We start from the raw sequence: 24,085 nt of genomic DNA, 5'->3' as shown, positions 1-24,085 counted from the left end.
CAGCTGCGGAGGACACCAAAGTTGCAGATCCTTTCTGAGAGTGTTATTTCTCTCCCCCCCCAGTACCAAAGATATATAGTCTTTGGCGGGCAAAACCCACAGCCACTCAGTCTTATCGGGGTTGAGCTTGAACCTGTTGACTCCCATCCAGACCCTTCCAGGCAGTGGCACATCACACCCATCTCTTCCCATCCCCTGGCTTGGTGGAAAGATTCTACCCGATTTCCAGGTTTTTTTTAAAGTAGCAGAAGCAAAGAAAGTAACTAAACCCAGCATTAGCACATCACATTGTGACGTTGATTAAACAGCTCGGAGGCGAGTCGTTAAAAATGTGTGAGCTTGGTCCATAAATTAATCCAAGTTACTTTTATGAAGAAAAGTATTGAAAAGCGCCAGGTGGGATAATGGTCAATTGATCCAAACAGTAAATTTTACAGTGTTGCTTTTATGACAGTCTTGAAGATAGATGAAATTGTGTGTGTGTATCTGAGAAAAAGGGCAGAAGAGAGGAATAGAATAGAATATTGGAATGAACAATGGAATGGAATAGAATAGCATAGAATGGAATGGAATGGAATAGAATAGAATATTGGAATGAAGAATGAGATGGAAGGGAGCAGACGAGGATAAAATATAATTCCTTATTTGCCAAGCGTGATTGGCACACAAGAAATTTTGTCTTTGGTGCAGATGCTCTTAGTGTACATATGTTTTTTTTTTGCTGAATTTGAAAATTAAGGGAGACTAGGATAGATCTATTTCGGCCTTATTTTGGCCTCATCAGCTAGCCATACCCACTGGGACTTGAACCTGCAACCTTTGCCTTGTAAGGCAGAGAATTATCCTCTGGGCTACAGTATCCAATCCCTTCAGCTCTGCACCAGGGAAGGGTTACATATTTTTGTGTCGAATCACCCTGGTGTATTGAAGGAACATCACAGCTCCTTATTTGCCTCTTGGCCCAACCCAGGGCCATTTCCAAGGCAGTTAATTTTATTGATAGCCGACAATTCCATCTGTATGTGTCATATGTTTTTTTGCTGAATTTGAAAATTAAGGGAGACTAGGATAGATCTATTTCGGCCTTATTTTGGCCTCATCAGCTAGGCATACCCACTTGGACATATAGATATGTCACATGTTTTTTTGCTGTATTTGAAAATTAAGGGATACTAGGATAGATCTATATATATAGATAGATAGATTTATATATATACACATTTGTCAAGAATCAAGAGGTACAACACAATGAATGTCATAGGGGTCAAATGAGAGGAGAGAATAGGAGGAGGAAAGTTGGGAGGAGAGGAAGACTAGAATAAAATAAAATGCAGAATGGAATGGAATAGAATGCAAAATAGATAATAGAGAAAATGGAATGGAATGGAAGAATTACAAATGGATTTAGATTTAGACTAGAACGGAATGGAAGAACAGGAGAGAGGGAGGAGAGGAGAACAACGGGAGGAAGAGGAGAAGTGAAGGGGGGAAGAATTGAATGGAACACAGAATGGGATGGAAAACGAATAAAATGGAATAGGAGAAGGAGGAAGGGGCAGGAGAAGAGGTTTCAGGGGTAGGTTTTAATGTTTTTGTAGTTCACTGGCAAAGCCTGGGGTGGTGGTGGTGGTGGAGAGGTTTTGGAAGAACCAGTGGAGAATTTCCTGGTCTTGTTCGTTCCGTCCGCAGGGGTTTCTGACGAGAGGAGTTTGAGACCCAACAGGCAACTGCGGAGAGGGCAGAAGATGGAAGCCAAGGCCAAAGTAGCTGCAGCTTCGAATCCCGCCCCGACGGAGGTCCTGGAAAGGATTGGAGAAGGAGCCGGGCAGCAGGTGGGTTTGGCTTCTCCTCTTAGATCAGTGGCTCTCAACCCGGGGGCCGGGACCCCTTTGGGGTCAAACAACTGTTTAACAGGGCCCCCTAAGACCATGGGGAAACGCAAATTTCCCCTGGTGTTAGGAACTAAAGCTTCTATTCTGGCGCCTTGGAAGACATTTTTACAATCCGACCAATCAGGCGTTTACAGTGGGGGTGTCCCTCTGACCTTCCTGCCAATCAGCTTCAAGCTCTGTTGGGAGAATTGGCGCTAGACTTATGGTTGGGGGTCACCACAACATGAGGAACCATATTAAGGGGTGGTGGCATTAGAAAGGTTGAAAACCACTGGCTTAGAGCAGGTAGCAGCAGGACACTGCGAGTCACATTCACACATCTGGCAGGCTTGTGCAGCTGTACACTTGGGTGGCACCTATGAGGGACCACCTGTCCCCAGGTCGTGTCTACCTGTGCCATTAGGTCTGCCAGGAGAGGCACGCTCCATCTCCTGTCTGTAACAGACTGCCATCTTGCGGGAGGAGGGCAGGAAGAGGTGCCCGCCCTTTGGAGGATCATTTTCCCAGAGATTAGATTGATCTTGTTCAAGATTAGTGGTGAGAGGTGGTATAATAGCAGTGTTCCAGTATCTCAGGGGCTGCCACAAAGAAGTGTGATTGTATGGTTTTATAACAAGGGTTTTTTAGATCACTTTTAATATTTAGACTTAGAACTGCTTTGTATTTCCTTTTATATGCTGTTAGTCTTTGGAGAAGGGTGGCTTGCTTGCTTATTTATTTATTTATTTGTTCGTTCATTCATTCACTCATTCACTCACTCACTCATTCATTCATTCATTTGACTTATATGAGTCTCAGGAGAAGGGTGGCATAGAAATTGATTGAATGAGTGAATGAATAAATAAGCAAGCTGCCCTTCTCCGAAGAATCAGGTCGTCTTACAGCATATACCTTCGGGACCAGCCTTCTGCCGCACGAATCGCAGCGACCAATTAGGTCCCACAGAGTTGGCCTTCTCTGTGTCCCATCGACAAAACAATGCCTGGCGGGACCCAAGGGAAGAGCCTTCTCTGTGGCGGCCCCGACCCACTGGAATCAACTACCCATCCAGAGATTAGGACTGCCCCCACCCACCTTGCCTTTTGCAAACTCCTAAAAACCCAACTTTCCCGCCAGGCATAGGGAAATTGATTCCCCTGGGCCGCTCCGTTTTATGTATGGTTTGTTTGGGTTGTATGAGTGTTTTTAAATCCAGGGTTTTTAACTGTTTTGCTTTTTTAATCATTGGATTTGTATTTTGTATTCCTGATGTGAGCCGCTCCGAGTCTTCGGAAAGGGGCGGCATACAAATCAAATCAAATAAATAAATAATATAATATAATATATGATATGATATAATATAATATAATATAATATAATATAATATAATATAAAAGGAAATACAAAGCAGTTTTAGTCTAAATATTAAAAGTGATTTTAAAAACCAAATGTTATAAAACGATACAATCACACAATTTGTTTTCCAAAGCAGGCAGGACAAGGAGCAATGGCTGGACTCTAATCAATGAGAGAAGCAACCTGGAATTACGGAGAAACTGCCTAACAGTGAAAACAATTAACCAGTGGAACAGCTCGCCACACAAGAAGTTGTGGGTGCTTCATCCTTGGAGGTGTTTAAGAAGAGACTGGACAAACATTTGTCTGGGATGGTAGAGATAGGGGAGGGGAAATCAGGCTAGCTCGGGAATTATGGGAGTTGACGTCCACATGTCATGGAAGAGCCAACTTTGCCTACCTCTGGTATAGGGCATGTTGGCGAACCTATGGCAGATCCCTCTTTGTGGGCACGCGAGCTGTCTCCCCAGCTTGGCCCTGCCGCGCATGGAAATGCGCCTCCCACTGGCAAGCTGGTCTTCGGGTGTCTGCAGTGCATGGTGGGGTGCATGTGGAGCATGCAGGCACATGCATGGGAGTGGGGCACATCCACCTGGCTGCACATGGGGTCCATGCGGGGGGCTGCGTGTAGATGCTTGAGGGTGCTTATTGCGTACATGTGCGCTTTGGGCACTTGGTCTGGAAAAGGTTAGCCATCACTGGCATAGAGTTCTCCTGCTTGAGAAGGGGTTGGACTAGAAGACCTCCAAGGTCCCTTCCGACTCTGTTGTTGTTGTTGTTGTTGTTGTTATTATTATTATTATTATTTATTAGATTTGTATGCCGCCCCTCTCCGTAGACTCAGTGCGGCTCACAGCAATAATAAAAACAATATACAATAACAAATCTAATATTTAAAAATATCTAAAAACCCATTATTTTAAAAAGGCATACATAAACTAAGCTTTTAAAAATTATTATTATTATTTTGCTTTGCATCTTTAAAGCAACTATATCTTTTGCAAAGCCTGTGCAGCTCCTTTGGAAGTTACTTGCAGGAGTAACGCATACAAGACCATGCACTGCAACTCTGCTTCATTGGAAATAAAACCGAATGGAAACATATCGTAGCAACAGAAGAATAAATAAGCCCAAGAATTAAGCATATTCTGATAAACATTTGTGCGACTTTCACCACAATCATCCATTCCCATCTTACATCCTACAGAAATACAGCAGCTAAGGCCAATACATACATATCTTAGGCCACAAATTTCAACACCTCTCCCAGGAAATCTGGATTGCCAAGTGTACATTTTGACATGCTTCCTAAAACAGAAATGCACACTGATTTTATAGAAGTGCACATTAGATTTTTTTTTAAAGTAATTAAAAAAAAACTTTATTTAGGTTTTCAAATATAATAAACAGAGAAAATATATACACATACAGACCCTAACCCATTTCTGAATCAGTATGCAACATTTTCATATTGGGTTAGTTACTTTCATGTTATTCTTTTAGAAGCTTTTTTGCAAGGCCTTTCAGATGTGGTTTTATCACCAGGTGTGGGATCCAGCAACATGACAGAGCCCTTGCAGTGGGCACATTGATTTTTGTAGTTTGGTCTTTTTCTTTCTTTCTTTGTGTGCTGTTTTTATTATTATTATTATCTTTTAGGAGGTTTTTAACTTTAGCCATGCTGCATCATGATTTTGTGACAAATGGCTATGTGAGTTGAAATAAGAGCATAGCATAGCATAGCATAGAATTTTATTGGCTAAGTGTGATTGGACACAAGGAATTTGTCTTTGGTGCAGATGCTCTCAGTGTACATAAAAGAAAATATAGATTTGTCAAGAATCACGTGGTGCAACACTTAATTATAGTCATAGTCATTTGACATAAGCAATCAGGAAACTATGAATATTAATAAAAATCTTAAGGATACAAGCAACAAGTTACAATCATACAGTCATAAGTGGTAGGAGATGGGTGATAGGAACGATGAGAAGAAAACTAATAGTAACAGTAGTTCAGACTTAGTAAATACAGTGTTCCCTCGATTTTCGCGGGGGATGCGTTCCGAGACCGCCCGCGAAAGTCGAATTTCCGCGAAGTAGAGATGCGGAAGTAAATACACTATTTTTGGCTATGAACAGTATCACAAGCCTTCCCTTCACACTTTAAACCCCTAAACTGCAATTTCTCATTCCCTTAGCAACCATTTAGATTATTACTCACCATGTTTATTTATTAAAGTTTATTTAAAAAATATTTATTAAAGGCGGACGAAAGTTTGGCGATGATGTATGACGTCATCAGGCGGGAAAAACCGTGGTATAGGGAAAAAAACAGCAAAGTATTTTTTAATTAATATTTTTGAAAAACCGTGGTATAGCCGTTTCGCGAAGTTCGAACCTGTGAAAATCGAGGGACCACTGTACTGTAGTTTGACAGTGTTTAGCAGAATGATGGCATTTGAGAAAAAAACTGTTCTTGTGTCTAGTCTTGGGGTGCAGTGCTCTGTAGTGATGTTTTGAGGGTAGAAGTTGAAACAGTTTATGTCCAGGATGCGAGGGGTCAGTCAATATTTTCTCAGTCCTCTTTTTGACTCATGCAGTGTCCAGGTCCTCAATGGAAGGCAGGTTAGCAACCATTGTTTTTTCTGCAGTTCTGATTCTCCTCTGAAGTCTGTGTCGGTCTTGTTGGGTTGTAGAACCAAACCAGACAGTGATAGAGGTGCAGATGACAGAGTCAATGATTCCTCTGTAGAACTGGATCAGCAGCTCCTTGGGCAGTTTGAGCTTCCTAAATAATAATAATCCCTCCCTCCCTCCCTCCCTCTGTCTCTATCTGTCTCTCTCTCTCTGTGTAAATTAGTGCCAGGAATCCCACAGGTGCTTTTTCAAGAGGTGACTGGACTTTCTGGTTTTCCTTTGAAGATGTTTACCGTCTCCATCCAATAAATTTCTTCAGCTCCGAAAACATCTTCAGAGAATAACCAGAAAGTCCAGTCACCTTCTGAAAAAGCAACTATGATCTGGATGATGGAGAATCTCCATAGACATTCAAGCGACCACCAAGGACCCCACCATACACCCCTGAGCTACCCATGCTCCCTTCTGTTGGTATTTATTTGTTCATATATCAAGTTAACATAGCTGCCTTTCCCACAGTTGTGACTGGTGCTTGAGACCGTTGAAAGCCCCCCAAAACAAGAGCAATCACAACAGCAACAAGAATAGCACAACACAATATTTACAAACTTGAAATCACTCTGAGAAAAAAACCCACGTCAACAGGTTCAGCCGGCCTTTAGACCTCAGGCTCCAGGGAATATGCAGGCTTTGGGGATTTAGCAAAATGCCGCAGCTGTGGTGCTTATCTTGTCCTGCAGACCATGTTTTGTTGCACTCAGCTGTGGCAGGCATTGCATTAGAACCCTGAGTTCTAAATACAGGTTTTCAGGGGTTTTGGAAAAGCATCTGATTGGCTACCTGTATTCTAACACACCTGTCTGGTTTCTTGAGGTTAAGTCTTATGGTGCAGAAATTTTCTGGACAATGAAGTGACCTCTGGTGGTGCAAGCATGCAAATACACCTCTTAGTAAAAATAATGATAATAATATAATACCCTGTACTATCACATTATTGGTACAGTGATACCTTGTCTTACAAACGTAATTGGTTCCAGGACAAAGTTCTTAAGGTGAAAAGTTTGTAAGACGAAACAATGTTTCCCATAGGAATGAATGGAAAAGCGATTAATGCGTGCAAGCCTAAAATTCATCCCTTTTGCCAGCCGAAGCGCCTGTTTTTGCGCTGCTGGGATTCCCTTGAGGCTCCTCTCCATGGGAACCCCCACCTCCGGACTTCTGTGTTTTTGCAATGCTGCTGGGGAATTCCAGCAGGGGGAATCCCAGCATCGCAAAAACGGGCGCTTCGCTGGCAACGGAAGTCCGGAGGTGGGATTTCCCAGCGAAGGGAGCCTCAGTGAAATTGCAGCATCGCAAAACACCGAAGTCCTCGAAACCCCACCTCTGGACCTCTGTGTTTTTGTGATGCTGCGATTTCACTGAGGCTCCCCTCACTGGGAAACCCCACCTCCGGACTTCCGTTGCCAGCGAAGCGCCCGTTTTTGCGCTGCTGGGATTTTCCTGCTGGGATTCCCCTGCAGCATCGCAAAAACACAGAAGTCCGGAAGTGGGGTTTCCCATGGAGGGGAGCCTCAGGGGAATCCCAGCAGTGCAAAAACGGGTGCGTTGCTGGCAACGGTAGTCCAGAGGCGGGGCATCCCAGGGCGATGGTGTGTTTGTAAGGTGAAAATAGTTTGTAAAAAGAGGCAAAAATATCTTAAACCCCGGGTTTGTATGACGAGGCGTTTGTAAGATGAGGTATCACTGTACTCTGATTATTTTGATGCTCTAGCAATTTGGTGGCCCGTGAAACCTAGAGACTCACTCCGGTAGCCAATTGCACATTGCAGGAGGGAGATATCTCGTGTTTTGGAATTTGCAGCTACAATTACGGGATCAAATGGTTTTCACTGTGCAATCAAATGTTGTTTGCTAGTCATTTGAGGATTTAAAGATAACAGAACATTACAGAATAACAGAGTTGGACGGGACCTTGGAGGCTTTCTAGTCCAACCCCCTGCTCAAGCAGCAAACCCCATGCCGTTTCAGATAAAGGGCCGTCTATAACCTCTTAAAAACCTCCAGTAATGGAACAGCCACAACTTCTGAAGACAAGCTGTTCCACTGGTTAATTGTTCTCACTGTCAGGAAATGTCTCCTTAGTTCTACCGGTAGGTTTTGAATCATTCATTTTTATTTTTACATTTCCAAAAGGTACTTTCACCCATTTTTCGGTTGTGATGTGCATTTGAAAAAACAAATCCTTGTAATACTTCAGATCTTATGAAGTTTTACATAGCAAATTGTTGGTTCTGGCAAAAAATTGTATCAGTCACATACGATAAATCCCCAAAGATTAAAAACAGGACCATACCCCCTGTTGAAACCCCCATTTCTGAATCCCTTGCAATATCACAATCCTCCTCTTTCTTCCCCTTCCAGCTGTTGGATGAAGCTCATTTGTCGAGACATAAGCCAACAATGTCTCATCCAATGCAACATTTGGGGAATTATTTATTTATTTATTTATTGGATTTGTATGCCGCCCCTCTCCGGAGACTCGGGGTGGCTAACAGAAACAATAAAGCAGTGTACAATAGTAGTCTGATGTTAGAAACAATTAAAAACCCATTAATCTAAAAAACCAAACATACATACATACATACCATGCATAGAATTGTAAAGGCCTAGGGGGAAGAGGGTCTTAATTCCCCCATGCCTGACGGCAGAGGTGGGTTTTAAGCAGCTTACGAAAGGCAAGGAGGGTGGGGGCAATTCTAATCTTTGGGGGGAGTTGGTTCCAGAGGGCCGGGGCCGCCACAGAGAAGGCTCTTCCCCTGGGTCCCGCCAAGCGACATTCTTTAGTTGAGGGGACCCGGAGAAGACCCACTCTGTGGGACCTAACTGGTTGCTGGGATTCGTGCAGCAGAAGGCGGTCCCTGAGATATTCTGGTCCGGTGCCATGAAGGGCTTTATAGGTCATAACCAACACTTTGAATTGTGATCGGAAACTGATCGGCAACCAATGCAGACTGTGGAATGTTGGTGTGACATGGGCATATTTGGAAAAGCCCATGATTGCTCTCGCAGCTGCATTCTGCACGATCTGAAGTTTCCAAACATTTTTCAAGGGTAGCCCCATGTAGAGAGCGTTATAGTAGTCGAGCCTCGAGGTGATGAGGGCATGAGTGACTGTGAGCAGTGAGTCCCGGTCCAAGTAGGGTCGCAACTGGTGCACAAGGCGAACCTGGGCAAACGCCCACCTCGCCACAGCTGAAAGATGTTTCTCTAATGTGAGCTGTGGGTCTAGGAGGATGCCCAACTGTTTGTAAACATGTGTCTTCTTCAATTGAGTATGGCTTCATTTTCAGCTGAATCTGTAGCTGTTCGTGCTTAAAAGTAATTTACGGTAAACTCAGGAAGGTTTCTTTCCACAACAAAGTTCTTTTTTGTAAGTGTGGATTTTAATTTTTTAGGGGCCCGACAAAGGAGAAACGAAGAGTGCTTCCTTAAAGGATTTATGCCTCGAAGACAAGAGGCGCATCGCAAACTTAATTAAGGAGCTTGCAAGGTGAGGATAAACGGGAAGGCGGAGAATTTCCTTCCCAGTTGTCATTTTTGTGAATTGGGGGAATTTGTCTTTATTCAAAAGTGTTCGATCACATTCTCTCTGAGAGGTCAGAGATGGCTGATTAAAGGTTTCCCCTGCTGCAAATGTATTTATTTATATGGTTATTTTATTTCTATCAGATAAACTGGAGTGAAACTTGCTCTTACAGTTCTGCAAATAAATTCATTCCCTCTCTTCGGCCCAAGTGTTAAATTTCTTTACTCTTTACAAATTCGAGGGTTGCACAGAAAGTAATGCGCCACATTTTTTTCTTCAACGATTATTTATTGAACACAATGAAACTTACACACAAGAAAGAATGAGGTTTTTTTCTACACTCCCTATTTTTACACGTAATCTCCTTCCCGTTCTATGGCCTTCCTCCAGCGAGACACAAGGGCATGTATGCCTTGTTGGAACCACTCCTTGTTCTGATTACAAAGCCATTTCTGCACTGTAATAGCCTCACCCTCTGTGCCCAGCGACTAACCGTACTTCTGTCGACTGCAGATTCTCCATCAACTGTACACAAACATTTGTGAATGTTCCCAACAGTTTCTTTCTCCACAATGAGAAATTGAATGACAACATGCTGCTTCTAATGTACATCACTTACAGATGCCATTTCGAAACACTGCTGTTTGGAATACTGTGTCCAGTTCTGGAGACCTCACCTACAAAAAGATATTGACAAAATTGAATGGGTCCAAAGACGGGCTACAAAAAGGGTGGAAGGTCTTAGGCATAAAACGTATCAGGAAAGACTTCATGAACTCAGTCTGTATAGTCTGGAGGACAGAAGGAAAAGGGGGGACATGATCGACGCATTTAAATACGTTAAAGGGTTAAATAAGGTTCAGGAGGGAAGTGTTTTTAACACATCCTAGACAGTTTGATTTCACAGAAGTTGGATTTACTTAGAGTTGCATTGTGTTGCTTAAGTGTTCCCCTTATTTTTTTTGAGCAGTATGTTTTCCATCTATTTCTTTATTAAGCAAAGTTACAGGGCCACCCAAATCACAAGTAGGCCTATAACATTAAAAATCCATAAGATAAAAACCACACATATGCACACAAACACACCATGACAACATCAGTACAATCAAGTCAACTGCTTGATCGGCTCCCTTGAGTTAGGAGCAACAGGAATTGTGAGTGGTGGGAGTTGAGGCCGAGGGGCTTCAGGCTAGTCCTGACCAAAATCCCATCGGCTTCTATTGGCTTCTATTGCTATTGGTCTGACGTTTTGTGTGTGTGTCTGTGTTGTGTTGATCTTCTCAGAGTGAGCGAGGAAAAAGAGGTGACAGAGGAGCGATTGAAAGCCGAGCAGGAGGCGTTTGAGAAGAAGATCAGACAGCTGGAGGACCAGAACGTCCTCATCATCAAAGAGAGGGAAGATATCCTTTTTTAAAAAACAAAAATTGGCTTTAAACGTGGAGCGGGAAGTTGATTGCACGGAATAAAACCAGACAGGGAGAAATAATTGCCCTAATTTATAGTTGGGCGCCTGTTGCCGTGAACGGCCACTCAGCTGTTGTCGGAATGTTGCTTTGCTGTGCCAAGAGAACAAACATCTGCACGTTAGCCTGCTACCCTCCTGTCTCTCTTCAACTTTTATTGATTGGTTTATTTTGTCATGTACGTATTGGTGGTATACAAAGATATAATAATGTATCACATGTTTTTTGCTGAAATTTTAAAATTAAGGGAGACTAGGATGGCACCATTTCGGCCTTGTTAAAGAATATACCAGGGTGATCTGACATAAAAAAAAAGGATATAATAATATTTATATATATGATACAAGTAAAAGAGAAACATTAGGACACGGGACGGAAGGCACGCTGGTGCAATTATGCATGCCCCTTACTGACCTCTTAGGAATTGGGAGAGGTCAACAGTGGACAGTCTAAGGGGAAAGTTTTGGGGGTTTGGTGATGATACTACAGAGCCTGGGAGCGAGTTCCATGTCTCAACTACTCGGTTACTAAAGTCATATTTCCTGCAGTCGAGTTTGGAGCGGTTTACTTTAAGTTTGTATATATTGTGTGTTGTTGTGGTTGAAGCTGAAGTAGTCATTGACAAGAAGGACGTAGCAGATGATTTTATGGGCTATGCTTAAGTCGTGTTTAAGGCTGGTGCCGGTGTCTGGAGGCTGTTGGGGTCTGGATGGGTGTCAACAGACTCAAACTCAACCCTGATAAGACGGAGTGGCTGTGGGTCTTGCCTCCCAAGGACAATTCCATCTGTCCGTCCATCACCCTGGGGGGGGGGGGAATTATTGACCCCTTCGGAGAGGGTCTGCAACTTGGGCGTCCTCCTCGATCCACAGCTCACATTAGAGGAACATCTTTCAGCTGTGGCAAGGGGGGCGTTTGCCCAGGTTCGCCTGGTGCACCAGTTGCGGCCCTATCTGGACCGGGAGTTATAATTGTTATCTTAGGTTTTAATTATTAGATTTCTCAGTATATATTGTTTTTGTCACTGTTGTGAGCCGCCCCGAGTCTGCGGAGAGGGGCGGCATACAAATCTAATAAATAATAATAATAATAAACTTTTTTAAATATTTAAATTTATTTGAATCTATTTGGATTTGTACGATTTGTTTACGCCTTGTTGTGAGCTGCCCCGAGTTCGCGGAGAGGGGCAGCATACAAATCTAAATAATAAATAAATAAAATAATAATAATAATAATAATAATAATAATAATAATAATAATAATAATAAACTGTTGAGGGCAGGGAGCTGGGCCTGTTTTTCTGTCTCCCTTGGGATTTCTATTTTCCTTTAAGGGGAAATATAATATCCTGCCTTTTTCAAAAATATATTTCTCAAAATATTTCATTCTTCTAGGAGGGGTGACTTCCCTAAATGAGGATGTGGCACTTGATGGCAGGATCGAATGACTAGTTTTCCCACTTTCCTGCTAAGCCTGAGTTTGCTTCATTTGCTGTGTGTTAAATCACAGCCTTAAGTGGTTGGGTTTGTTCTCCATAGGAACCCATAAATCCTGATTTTTTTTTCCACCCTGTTGCGATGGCTGCATCCCAAACCCGAAACATGCTGTGTTATTTCTTAGCGGAGTGCGTTAATCTCGGGCCGTAAGTGGGTTGTGGGTATCGGGATGAGGAAGTGAATAAAATGCACATTTGGGCACTGACGGAAGGCTTGGTGATAAACTGGCTGAGCTACTCATGCAGGTTTATCTCTTACTACTAAGCGGAATATTTGAATGGCCAGTGGGTCATTCAGCATTCGCAAATGAGGTTCGCCTCTTATATATGTGTTGGTTACAACACATGCAGATGGATTAACAATTGGCTGTCCAACCGCACGCAACGAGTTGTCCTCAACGGTTCCAAATCTCCATTGAAGAAGGTAGGCAGTGGGGTACCACAGGGTTGTGTCCTGGGCCCTGTACTCTTCAATATTTTCATCAATGACCTGGACGTGGGAGTAGAAGGGGAACTAATCAAATTTGCAGACGACACCAAACTGGCAGGGGTAGCCAACACCCCAGAAGACAGCCTCAAAATGCAGAAAGATCTAGACAGATTAACACTATGGGCCCACACTAACAACATGATGTTCAACGTCGACAAGAGCAAAGTCCTTCACCTTGGTAAAAAAAAAACTAGAGACACATACACCCTGGGAGAAACCCCACTTAGCAGTAGTGGCTGCGAAAGAGATCTTGGAGACTTGGTGGATAATCAACTAAACATGAGCCAGCAATGTGCAGCAGCGGCCAAAAAAGCCTAAGATAAGCTGCATCAACGGGGGGATACACTCCAAGACCAGGGAAGTATTAATACCACTCTACTACACCCTGGTCAGACCACATCTGGAGTACTGCATCCAGTTCTGGTCACCACACTTCAAAAGAGACATTGAAACTCTGGAGAAGGTGCAGAAAAGAGTAACCAAAATGATTAGGGGACTTGAAACCAAGACTTACGAAGAGAGACTGATGGAACTGGGCATGGATAGCCTAGAGAAAAGGAGGGGCAGAGGGGACATGATAGCTATATACAGGTATATGAGGGGTTGCCACAGAGAGGAGGGGGCCACTCTATTCTCCAGAGCACCAGAGGGCCGGACGAGGAACAACGGCTGGAAGCTGACCAAGGAGAGATTCAACCTAGAAGTAAGGAAGAACTTCCTGACGGTCAGAGCGATCAACCAGTGGAACAACCTGCCTGCGGCGGTTGTGAACTCCCCAACTCTGGACACTTTCAAGAGGAGATTGGACTGCCATTTGGCTGGGGTGCTTTAGGATTCCTGCTCAGGCAGGGGGTTGGACTTGATGACCTGCATGGTCCCTTTCAACTCTAACAATAAATTAAATAAATAAGTAAATAAATAAATAAATATTTGTAAAGCAATGGGTGGAAACTAAATAAGGAGAGAAGCAACTTGGAACTAAGGAGAAATTTCCTGACAGTAAGAACAATTGATCAGTGGAACAGCTTGTCTCTAGAAGTTGTGAATGCTCCAACACTGGAAGTTTTAAAGAAAATGTTGGATAACCATCGGTCTGAAGCAGTGTAGGGTCTCCTGCCTAAGCAGGGGGTTGGACTGGAAGACAATTGGTCAAAATAAGGCAATGGGTCCAGGTGGCATCCACCCCAGAGTTCTTAAAGAACTCAGATCTGTCACTGCTACCCCCCTGACTGATTTGTTTAACCAATCCTTGTTAACAGGAGATGTTCCTGAGGATTGGAGAATGGCCAGTGTTGTGCCTATCCACAAGAAGGGCAGTAGAGAAGAAGCTGGTAACTACAGGCCAGTTAGCTTCACATCAGTTGTAGTTAAAATGATGGAGACTCTACTCAAAAAGAGGATAAATCAGCACCTAAAAAACAATAACTTATTGGACCCAAACCAGCATGGCTTTACTGAAGGCAAATCATGTCAGACTAATCTCATTGATTTCTTTGACTATGTCACAAAGGTGTTGGATGAAGGTGGTGCCGTGGATATTGCCTACCTGGACTTCAGCAAAGCCTTTGATACGATTCCACATAAGGAGCTGACAGATAAGTTAGTGAAGATTGGACTTAATCCCTGGATAGTTCAGTGGATTTGCAGCTGGCTGAAGTGTAGATATCAGAGGGTTGTTGTTAATGGCGAGTATTCTGAGCAGAGACAGGTTACAAGCGGTGTGCCACAAGGGTCTGTTCTGGGTCCTATTCTTTTTAATATGTTTGTGAGTGACAACGTGAAAACGTCAAAAGAGAAGGATTTAGGGGTCGTGATTTCTGCCAGTCTCAAAATGGGTGAACAGTGTGGCCAGGTGGTAGGGAAAGCGAGTAGAATGCTTGGCTGCATAGCTAGAGGTATAACAAGCAGGAAGAGGGAGATTGTGATCCTGCTGTATAGAGGGCTGATGAGACCCCATTTGGAATAATACTGCGTCCAGTTCTGGAGACCTCACAAAAAGATATTGATACAATTGAAGGGGTCCAAAGACGGGCTACAAAAGTGGCGGAAGGTCTTAAGCATAAAACTTATCAGGAAAGGCTTCATGAACTCAATCTGTATAGTCTGGAGGACAGAAGGGAAAGGGGGACACAATCGAAACATTTAAATATGTTAAAGGGTTAAATAAGGTTCAGGAAGGAAGTGTTTTTAATAGGAAAGTGAACACAAGAACAAGGGGACACAATCTGAGGTTAGTTGGGGGAAAGATCAGAAGCAACGTGAGAAAATATTATTTGACTGAAAGAGTCGTAGATGCTTGGAACAAACTCCCAGCAGACGTAGTTGGTAGATCCACAGTCACTGAATTGAAACATGCCTGGGATAAAGATAGCTCCATCCTAAGATAAAATGCAAGAAATAGTATAAGGGCATTCTAGGTGGACCACAATGTCTTTTTCTGCCTTCAATCTTCTATGTTTCTATGCAGGGCTTTTGAACTCCATCCTGGCTCCTGGCTTGCTGTTGCCTGACAGTTAAACATTATTTATATTTAATTTAAAACCTTTCTTTGCAACCATTTGGAACCCGTCCTTTCGTCTCCCAGGGCAGAGGTTTCTACGTTTTTGAGTTTTATCTCTGGGTCAAAAGGTGGGCTGTGCATTCCGGGGGATCCATTCTTTGGCCATGTTTTTAACCTCGACAACTTCCATTAATGATAATAAATTTGTTCCGAGCTCTAGAGACAGAAATATCTCCCGTCGGCCGTTGCATTTTCACCTTGCCAGGGACAAATTGTTGGAGCGTTTCACGCTGCTTTCCGGAGGAGTTTGGCCCAAATGGCAGCAGGTTAATAATACCTGCAATTTTATGCTACATAAAGAGGGACAGAAAGTAGATACACATAAAACAAGGATGTAATTTAAAACGATATAAATTTAACTGCATATTTTCTCACTCCTCTTGCATGAACGCTTTGAGATCCTGTTCTTTCCTCCAGTTGCTTAATGTCAAAGTGTTCGGAGTCTCTTGCTTAGCCAGGGAACGGTATCCGTGACTTTAAAAAAAAAGGAATAAAAATGTTTAGCTTTTTCTGGACATAAAAGGAGAGAAAGTTGACTCTCAGTTTTGGTATTGCTTTTGCTGCAGTATGCACAAAGGTTTATGATAGTGGTGAAGGTGTTGGACTGCAAACTAGGAGACTGGGAGTTCTAGTCCCATATAAATCCCACCTCAAATCTCAAAAAGAGAGCCAGTTTGACGTAGTGGATTTGGGCACCATGCTGGAAACCAGGAGATGGTGAATTCTAGTGCCACCTTAGGCACAAAACCAGCTGGGTGACTTTGGGCCAATCACCAGGAGATATGAAACTTCAGATCGTGCAGAATGCAGCTGCAAGAGCAATCATGGGCTTCCCCAGGTATGCCCATGTTACACCAACACTCCGCAGTCTGCATTGGTTGCCGATCAGTTTCCGGTCACAATTCAAAGTGTTGATCATGACCTATAAAGCCCTTCATGGCATCAGACCAGAATATCTGCAAGACCGCCTTCTGCTGCATGAATCCCAGCGGCTGGTTAGGTCCCACAGAGTTGGCCTTCTCCGGGTCCCGTCGACTAAGCAATGTCGTTTGGCGGGACTCAGGGGAAGAGCCTTCTCTGTGGCGGCCCCAACCCTCTGGAACCAGCTCCCCCCCGAGATTAGAACTGCTCTTTCGTAAACTCCTTAAAACCCACCTCTGCCGTCAGGCATGGGGGAATTGAGACATCTCCCCTGGGCCTATACAGTTTATGCATGGTATGTTTGCGTGCATGTCTTGCTTTTTAAATAAGGGTTTTTTAGTGATTTTTAAATTATTGGATTTGTTCTACATTGTTTTATTTCATTTCATTTCATTTTTTCATTTCATTTCATTTATTTAGATTTGTATGCCGCCCCTCTCCGCAGACTCGGGGCGGCTTTATTGCTGTTGTGAGCCGCCCCGAGTCTGCGGAGAGGGGCGGCATACAAATCTAATTAATAATAATACAGTGATCCCTCGAGTATCGCGAGGGTTACGTTCCAAGACCCCTCTCGATACTCAATTTTCCGCGATATAGTGGTGCGGAAGTAAAAACACCATCTGCGCATGCGTGCCCTTTTTCCATGGCTGCGCATGCGCAGATGGTGGAGTTTGCGTGGGTGGCGGGGAAGACCCAGGGAAGGTTTCTTCGGCCGCCCAGCAGCTGATCTGCTCGGCAGCGCCGCAGCAGCGAGGAGCCGAAGATCGGGGTTTCCCCGCCGCCCACGCAAAGGTGAAACCCCGATCTTCGGCTCCTTGCTGCTGCGGCGCTGCCGAGCTGATCAGCTGCTGGGCAGCCGAAGAAACCTTCCCTGGGTCTTCCCCGCCGCCCACGCAAAGGGGAAACCCCGATCTTCGGCTCCTCGCTGCTGCCCTCCCGCCGCTTGCCCGCTTGCCCGCCGCCCGCCGCTCGAGAGCAAGAGGGGGAGAGATAGAGAAAGAGAGAAGGAAAGAAAGAGATGAGAGAGGGAGGAAGAGAGTGTGAGAGAGGAAGAAGCAAGCTAGAGAAAGAGAGAGAGAGAGAAAGATGAGAAAGGAAGAGAGTGACGTCATCGGGTGGGAAATCGCGAAAATCGAGGGATCACTGTAATAATAATAATAATAATAATAATAATAATAATAATAATAATAATAATAATAATAATGATGATGATGATGAAAGCCCAGCTGGGAGACTTTGGGCCAATCACCAGGAGACTGGGAGTTTTAGTCCTCCCTTAAGCATGAAAGCTGGCTGATCTGTCTCTTTCTCTCTCTCTGCCCAACCCACCTCACAGGATTGTTGTAGGGAAAAGAGGAGGAAGGAATCTTAGTCATGTTCCTTGGCTTGAGTTACTTATGAAGTAATAAAGGCAGGCAGAAAATCTAATTAAACCAAAACAATAAATGATGTTTTTTTCCAAATAGGGAAGGCAAGTGAAACAATTTCCTAACGGAGGCAGATTCTGAATGTTGGGGGTCGCAGTGTCTATTATGAGAAGTGAGAAAATATTATTTGACTGAAAGAGTCGTCGATGCTTGTAAACTTCCAGCAGACGTGGTTGGTCAATCCACAGGATCTGAATTTAAACCTGCCTGGGATAAACATAGATCCATACTAAGATAAAATACAGGAAATAGTATAAGGGCAGACTAGATGGACCATGAGGTCTTTTTCTGCCGTCAATCTCCTATGTTTCTAAGTTGGGGGTACTCCTGGCTAAGTTCTTCAACGCCGGCCACGATAGCGTGATGCATCAAACGTGCAACTTACGAAAAAAGATCCGTGAATATTTTATATGTGATGTCGGTGAAGTAATCTCTGCACTTAAGAAACATGTTTAACACAGTTGCCGGCTGTTGGGTTAATCAGACTTGCTTTGGAAATTTGATGAACTCCTAAACTGAGCATCAAAGGAAACCCTGCATTAAAGTAACGCCGAGTATTTAAAACCAGTCAAAGTTCAGAGATGCGTTTGAAGAGCCTTCTCTATTTTTTATTTTTTGCCTCCTTTGCTGGGGAATCCAGGGCTTGAGACCTTCCCTTGAACATTGGAACGCTTTGCAGAAGAAAAAGCTGAGCTGAACTGTTTGGATGGAGGCTGCGGGATAGGAGGATTAGCGGGGCACATTGATAGGGTGGCTCCTGGCCCTGAATGTTGGCTGTGCCGGATTAAACCTCCGAGGGGTTCTCTGCGGGGGAGCCCTAGCGTCTCCATTCATCTTGTAGAGCCTGCTCTACAATCTGGGGTAGCCCCCATCTTGTTGGCTTGGCTCCCCTGCCTCCTATTAGCTCTGTAGACTGGGCCACGACAAGATAAGAGAATAACAGAGTTGGAAGGGATCTTAGAGGTCTTCTAGTCTGACCCCCTGCTCTAGCAGGAAGCCCTATATCAGTGATGGTGAATCTTTTTTCCAAAATCACGCTTGGGCATGCTATTGTGCAAGTGGCCACATCCAGAATTCAATGCCCCCCCAAACCTCTGTTAATGCAGCTTAGAACTGTGTTGGCTTTTTTGGCTCCTGCCGTTGTACTGCTGGCTCATATTTAAGTGATTGTCCACTAGGACTCCAAGATCCCTCATAGAATAGAATAGAATAGAATAAAGTGAAATTATAGAATAGAATATAATTCAATTTTTTATTGACCAAGTATGATTGGACACACAAGAAGTTTGTCTTTGGTGCAGATGCTGTCAGTGGACATAAAAGAAAAGAGATATTTGTCAAGAACCATGAGGTATAACACTTAATGATTGTCATAGCAATCAGGAAACAATATTAATATAAATTGTAAGGATACAAGCAACAAGTTACAGTCATGCAGTCATAAGTAGGAGAAAATGGGTGATAGGAACGATGAGAAAAAAACTAATAGTAATAGTGCAGACTTAGTAAATAGTTTGTTAGAGTTGTGGGAATTATTTGTTTAACAGAGTGATGGTATGGAGGAAAAATCTCTTGGTGTGCAGTGCTCTGTAGCAACATTTTGAGGGTAGGAATTGAAACAATTTATGTCCAGGATGCGAGGGGTCAGTCAATATTTCCACCACCCTCTTTTTGACTCGTGCAGTATCCAGGTCCTCAATGGAAGGCAGGTTGGCAGCCATTGTTTTTTCTGCAGTTCTGATTCTCCCCTGAAGTCTGTGTCGGTCTTATTGGGTTGCAGAACCGAACCAGACAGTTGTAGAGGTGCAGATGACAGACTCAATGATTCCTCTGTAGAACTGGATCAGCAGCTCCTTGGGTAGGTTTGTGCTTCCTGAGGTGGCTATTTACTACTGTTAAGTCAGAACTGAACATTACCCATGAGCCTAGTTAGGAATACATGACTTCCATCAGTCATGTTCTTGTGTGTGTGTGGGAGAGAGAGAGATTGAGAGGGAGAGGGAGAAAGAGATCAGTAGAAGAAAGGCTTGGTAGCTAAAGGATGAACTTTGGGGTCTTTGGTACTCTGAGCTTTGTGCTTTCTTACAGGTGTTTCATGATCCAACTAGGGAACATAATCAGTGCTACTGAGTGTGGAGTTTGTTGTCTTATGTCTGCAATCTGTTTGATGACCTATTCTTAGGGGAGCTCATCCTCTTGGATTTGTTTCCAGGAAGTTCGTAGTGCTTGAAGAAGAGATAAGCAGTTCTAATCTCACCACTGGCTCAAGGTTGACTCAGCCTTCTCACTTTCTGAGGTGGGTCAACTGAGGACCCAGATTGTTGGGGGTCAGAGGCTAATTCTGTAAACCGCTTAGAGACGACTGTAAAAGCACTGTAAAGCGGTAGATAAGTTTACATGCTATTGCCCTTCCTTCCTTCCTTCCTTCCTTCCTTCCTTCCTTCCTTCCTTCCTTCCTTCCTTCCTTCCTCCCTCCCTCCCTCCCTCCCTCCCTCCCTCCCTCCCTCCCTCTCTCCCTCCCTCCCTCCCTCCCTGGTGCACAATGGTTAGAAAGCACTAATGCAGGCTAACTCTGCCAACTGCCAATAGTTTGAATCTCACCAAGCTCTAGGTTGACTCAGCCTTCCATCCTTCCGAGGTGGGTAAAATGAGGTCCCAGATTATGGGGGCAATAGGCTGTCTCTGTTAAAAAGTGCTATTGCTAACATGTTGTAAGCCGCCCTGAGTCTAAGGAGAAGGGCGGCATAAAAAAAAATCGAATAAATAAATAAATGAATAAATAAATACATTTTGGTAGCCATAAATATCGGTGTGGCTGAGAAGTTCTCCTTAAAGTCCCCATGCCAGTTTAGCCTTCTCTTATTTTGTCTTCAAGGAAAACTGGTGAGAGTTGTCTCCTTCTCCCCCCCCCCTCTCTCTCTCACACACACACACAATGTTTGTCTAGCTGTCCCAGTCTCATTAATGCTGGTTTAATGGATGGAGTTGCAGAGGCTTTGTAAGAGAGCGCGGAGCTCTAAACATAGGAAGGGGCTCTTTCCTAATAAGCGGGCTCTGCCGGCCTTTTTAAAAGCCTACTAAATCAGTTGCTTTAGTGTGAATTTATTAAGTGGGGGTTTTTTTGCCTCCCCCCCCCCCCCCCCGTTCCAGCATTAGCTTTAATAGTAGTTATTTACATAAGCGTACATCCCATTAACTGCCATCAGGGCTGGGGGAAAAAAAAAAGATGCTGAACTGTTCATATTTTTCTATAATTATTGAGCGTAATGGTTTCCCATTTGCATTTCTAAACAGCGCCGTTCCCGTCAGAAGCCTTTGGAAAAAGAGTGCCTTTTTTGCGCACTTCCTATTTCACATCCACTTATTTGACATCGTTAAATTTTATGCTAATGGGCCTCCCTCCGAAGTACGGCAGCGCTGGGACAGATGTTGGCGCTTGAATATACAAATCAGAAAGGCCTCCCCCGCAGTGCAGGAGGGAATTAACATCAACAACAGCCACAACAACAACAACAAAAAAGGCTTTGGTTGTGTGCGACGGGGTTTTGATAACGTTCCGTCTCGCTCGCAAATTGTGGGGTTCAGTATAGAAAGGGTCCAGATTTCAATCTTGGGTCTGAAATGTCCAATATTTTCCTTCCTACAAATCAGGCGAGTAATTTTTTCATCCTACACAATGTCTGTAGACAGGATTGCTGTATTTTTGGGAGTATAAAAGGCACTTTTTTCCTCCCTAAAAGAGGCTGAAAATTCAAGTGCGTCTTCTACTCTGAATGCAGCTTTTTTCCAAAGCTTTTTTCCCCCCAGCCCTAACTAGGTACTGACAATCTTCCCAGCTCTTACCTTGCAGGTTCTTTCATTGTTACTCTCTGCAATGAATATTTTCCAAGCCCTAAGTCTTTACAGAGTTTTTTCATTGCTCTAACTTGCTGCTAATTGTTCTGGTTTCTGGTAGAAATTTAGTAATTACAAATAACTCTTTTTATATGCATCATTTCATGAATAAAGCAACTCCGTTTATTCCTCTGCTCTCCTGTACTTGAAACACATTCCATGCAGCACTCGGTCCGTTATCTCTCTCTTAGCCGCATTTCTCACATTCCTCTTCCTGCTTCACTTAAACACATAACTTTGAAAAAACAGCAGCACTGACTGAATACAATACAAAATACTTTGGCTTACTTTATTTATTTATTTATTTATTTATTTATTTATTTATTTATTTATTTATTTATTTATTTATTTATTTAGTTAGTTAGTTAGTTAGTTAGTTAGTTAGTTAGTTAGTTAGTTAGTTAGTTAGTTATTAGATTTGTATGCCGCCCCTCTCTGTAGACTCAGGGCGGCTCACAACACAATAAAACAGTTCATGACAAATCTGATAATTTACAATTTAAAATTTAAAATAGTTAAAAAACCCCATTTTTAAGCAGACATACCTACAAACATACCATACATAAATTATATAGGCCCGGGGAAGATATCTCAGTTCCCCCATGCCTGACGACAAAGGTGGGTTTTAAGGAGTTTACGAAAGGCAAGGAGGGTAGGGGCAGTTCTAATCTCTGGGGGGAGCTGGTTCCAGAGAGTCGGGGCCGCAGCAGAGAAGGCTCTTCCCCTCGGGCCCACCAACCGACATTGTTTAGTTGACAGGACCTGGAGAAGGCCCACTCTGTGGGACCTAATCGGTCGCTGGGATTCGTGCAGCAGAAGGCGGTCTCGGAGATATTTAGCGTGGCAAAAACACATCCATTATTTTTTTCAGCAATGTTGAAACCACCCTTCTTCTCCACTGACTCCCTGACGTGCCAAATACATCACTACAGTATTTAACCCATTCCTCTCCTTAATATCTTCTACCAGACCTCTGCTCTCTACGTTTCTGGACCCTTTTGAATTTAGGGTTAACCCAGCGAGCGTCTGATTCTCCCTCACTAGATCCTGAACTCATAGCCCCATCCTGTGGCTGGCCTCCCACCTGTTCTACTACCTGTAACCCCGGGGCCCCCACTACTTCATAAACACTATCTGAATCTGAGTCCTCAATATCTTCATCATCCTCCAACTGATCAGGAGTATGTACAACACTAATGTTTCTTTCCAGCCCTAACCAGGTACTAACAACGTTCCCAGCTCTTACCAGCTTGCAAGATCTTTCATTGTTACCCTCTGCAAAGAATCTTTTCCAAGCCCTAAGTCTCTGTAGGGTTTTTTCATTGCTCTACTTCCTCAGAATTTTTCTTTTCAGCCCCAACCAGGTTCTAACAATGTTCCCAGCTCTTACTGGCTATGCAAAATTGCAATTGTTAATAAATGCGCAAAGTAATCCTAGTTTACAAAGGTTGTGCACACACAGAAAAGTTTAGATTGAGACCAGTTGTGAATAACTACTCAGCCACACACCGATATACTAACTTGAATTAAAGTTTACTTTGAGAAATAACATATTCTGATAAGCAGTCTAAAGTCATATACATAATAAGTCAGAATAACAATCCAAATATTAGTAAGTGCAGTTGTCTTTGTCATAATCAGTAAACAAATATATCAAGCATAAACACATTTTAGCTGTAATACATAACTATAATACAGAGAGATTGCAGAGAAAATGCAGAGCAAATCAAACAGTGAGAAGCCAGACAAAGAGAAACAGAGAGGGTGGCTCCGAGAAATAAGCTATGAACTCTAGCTCCCTCTTGTGGCAGTCTGCAACACCTGCAGCCAATATATTGCCAACTAAACAAATACTGCTGCACAGCAGCAGTAAAAAAAAGCAAATTCCATGCTTGGCCTGATTAGGAAGGGAATCGAAAATAAATCGGTAAGTGTTGTATTGCCTCTGTACAAATCGATGGTGAGACCACACTTGGACTATGTATGCATTTATTTATTTGTTTGTTTATTTATTTATTTATTTGATTTGATTTGATTTGATTTGTATACCGCCCCTCCCCGAAGACTCGGGGCGGCTAGCAACAATATAAAAAAAACTATATAAACAAATCTAATATTAAAAATAATCTAAAACCCCAATTTAAAGAACCAATCATACATACAAGCATACCATGTATAAATTCTATAAGCCTATGGGGAAGGGAAATTTCAATTCCCCCATGCCTGACAACAGAGGTGGGTTTTAAGGAGCTTGCGAAAGGCAAGGAGGGTGGGGGCAACTCTGATATCGGGGGGGGGGGAGCAGGTTCCAGAGGGTCGGGGCCGCCACAGAGAAGGCTCTGTGGCGGCCCCGACTGTGTACAGTTCTGGTCACCGCACCTCA

At 43.4% G+C, this 24,085-nt stretch overlaps 1 protein-coding gene across 1 annotated transcript in view; it reads left to right on the top strand.

Moving 5' to 3' along the window:
• The window catches only part of KIAA1328 (KIAA1328 ortholog), a 176,254-nt gene that overhangs the window by 10,532 nt on the left and 141,637 nt on the right, over nt 1-24,085 (top strand). The window contains 3 exon segments of the mRNA XM_070743646.1: nt 1,690-1,832; nt 9,322-9,416; nt 10,737-10,852. Coding sequence (XP_070599747.1) covers nt 1,690-1,832; nt 9,322-9,416; nt 10,737-10,852 — 354 coding nt within the window.

Source organism: Erythrolamprus reginae, chromosome 2, assembly GCF_031021105.1.
Source record: "Erythrolamprus reginae isolate rEryReg1 chromosome 2, rEryReg1.hap1, whole genome shotgun sequence".
NCBI classification, from domain to species: Eukaryota; Metazoa; Chordata; class Lepidosauria; order Squamata; family Dipsadidae; genus Erythrolamprus; species Erythrolamprus reginae.
The sequence above is the reverse complement of the archived record's forward strand: the minus strand, read 5'-3'. Positions and strand labels throughout refer to the sequence as shown.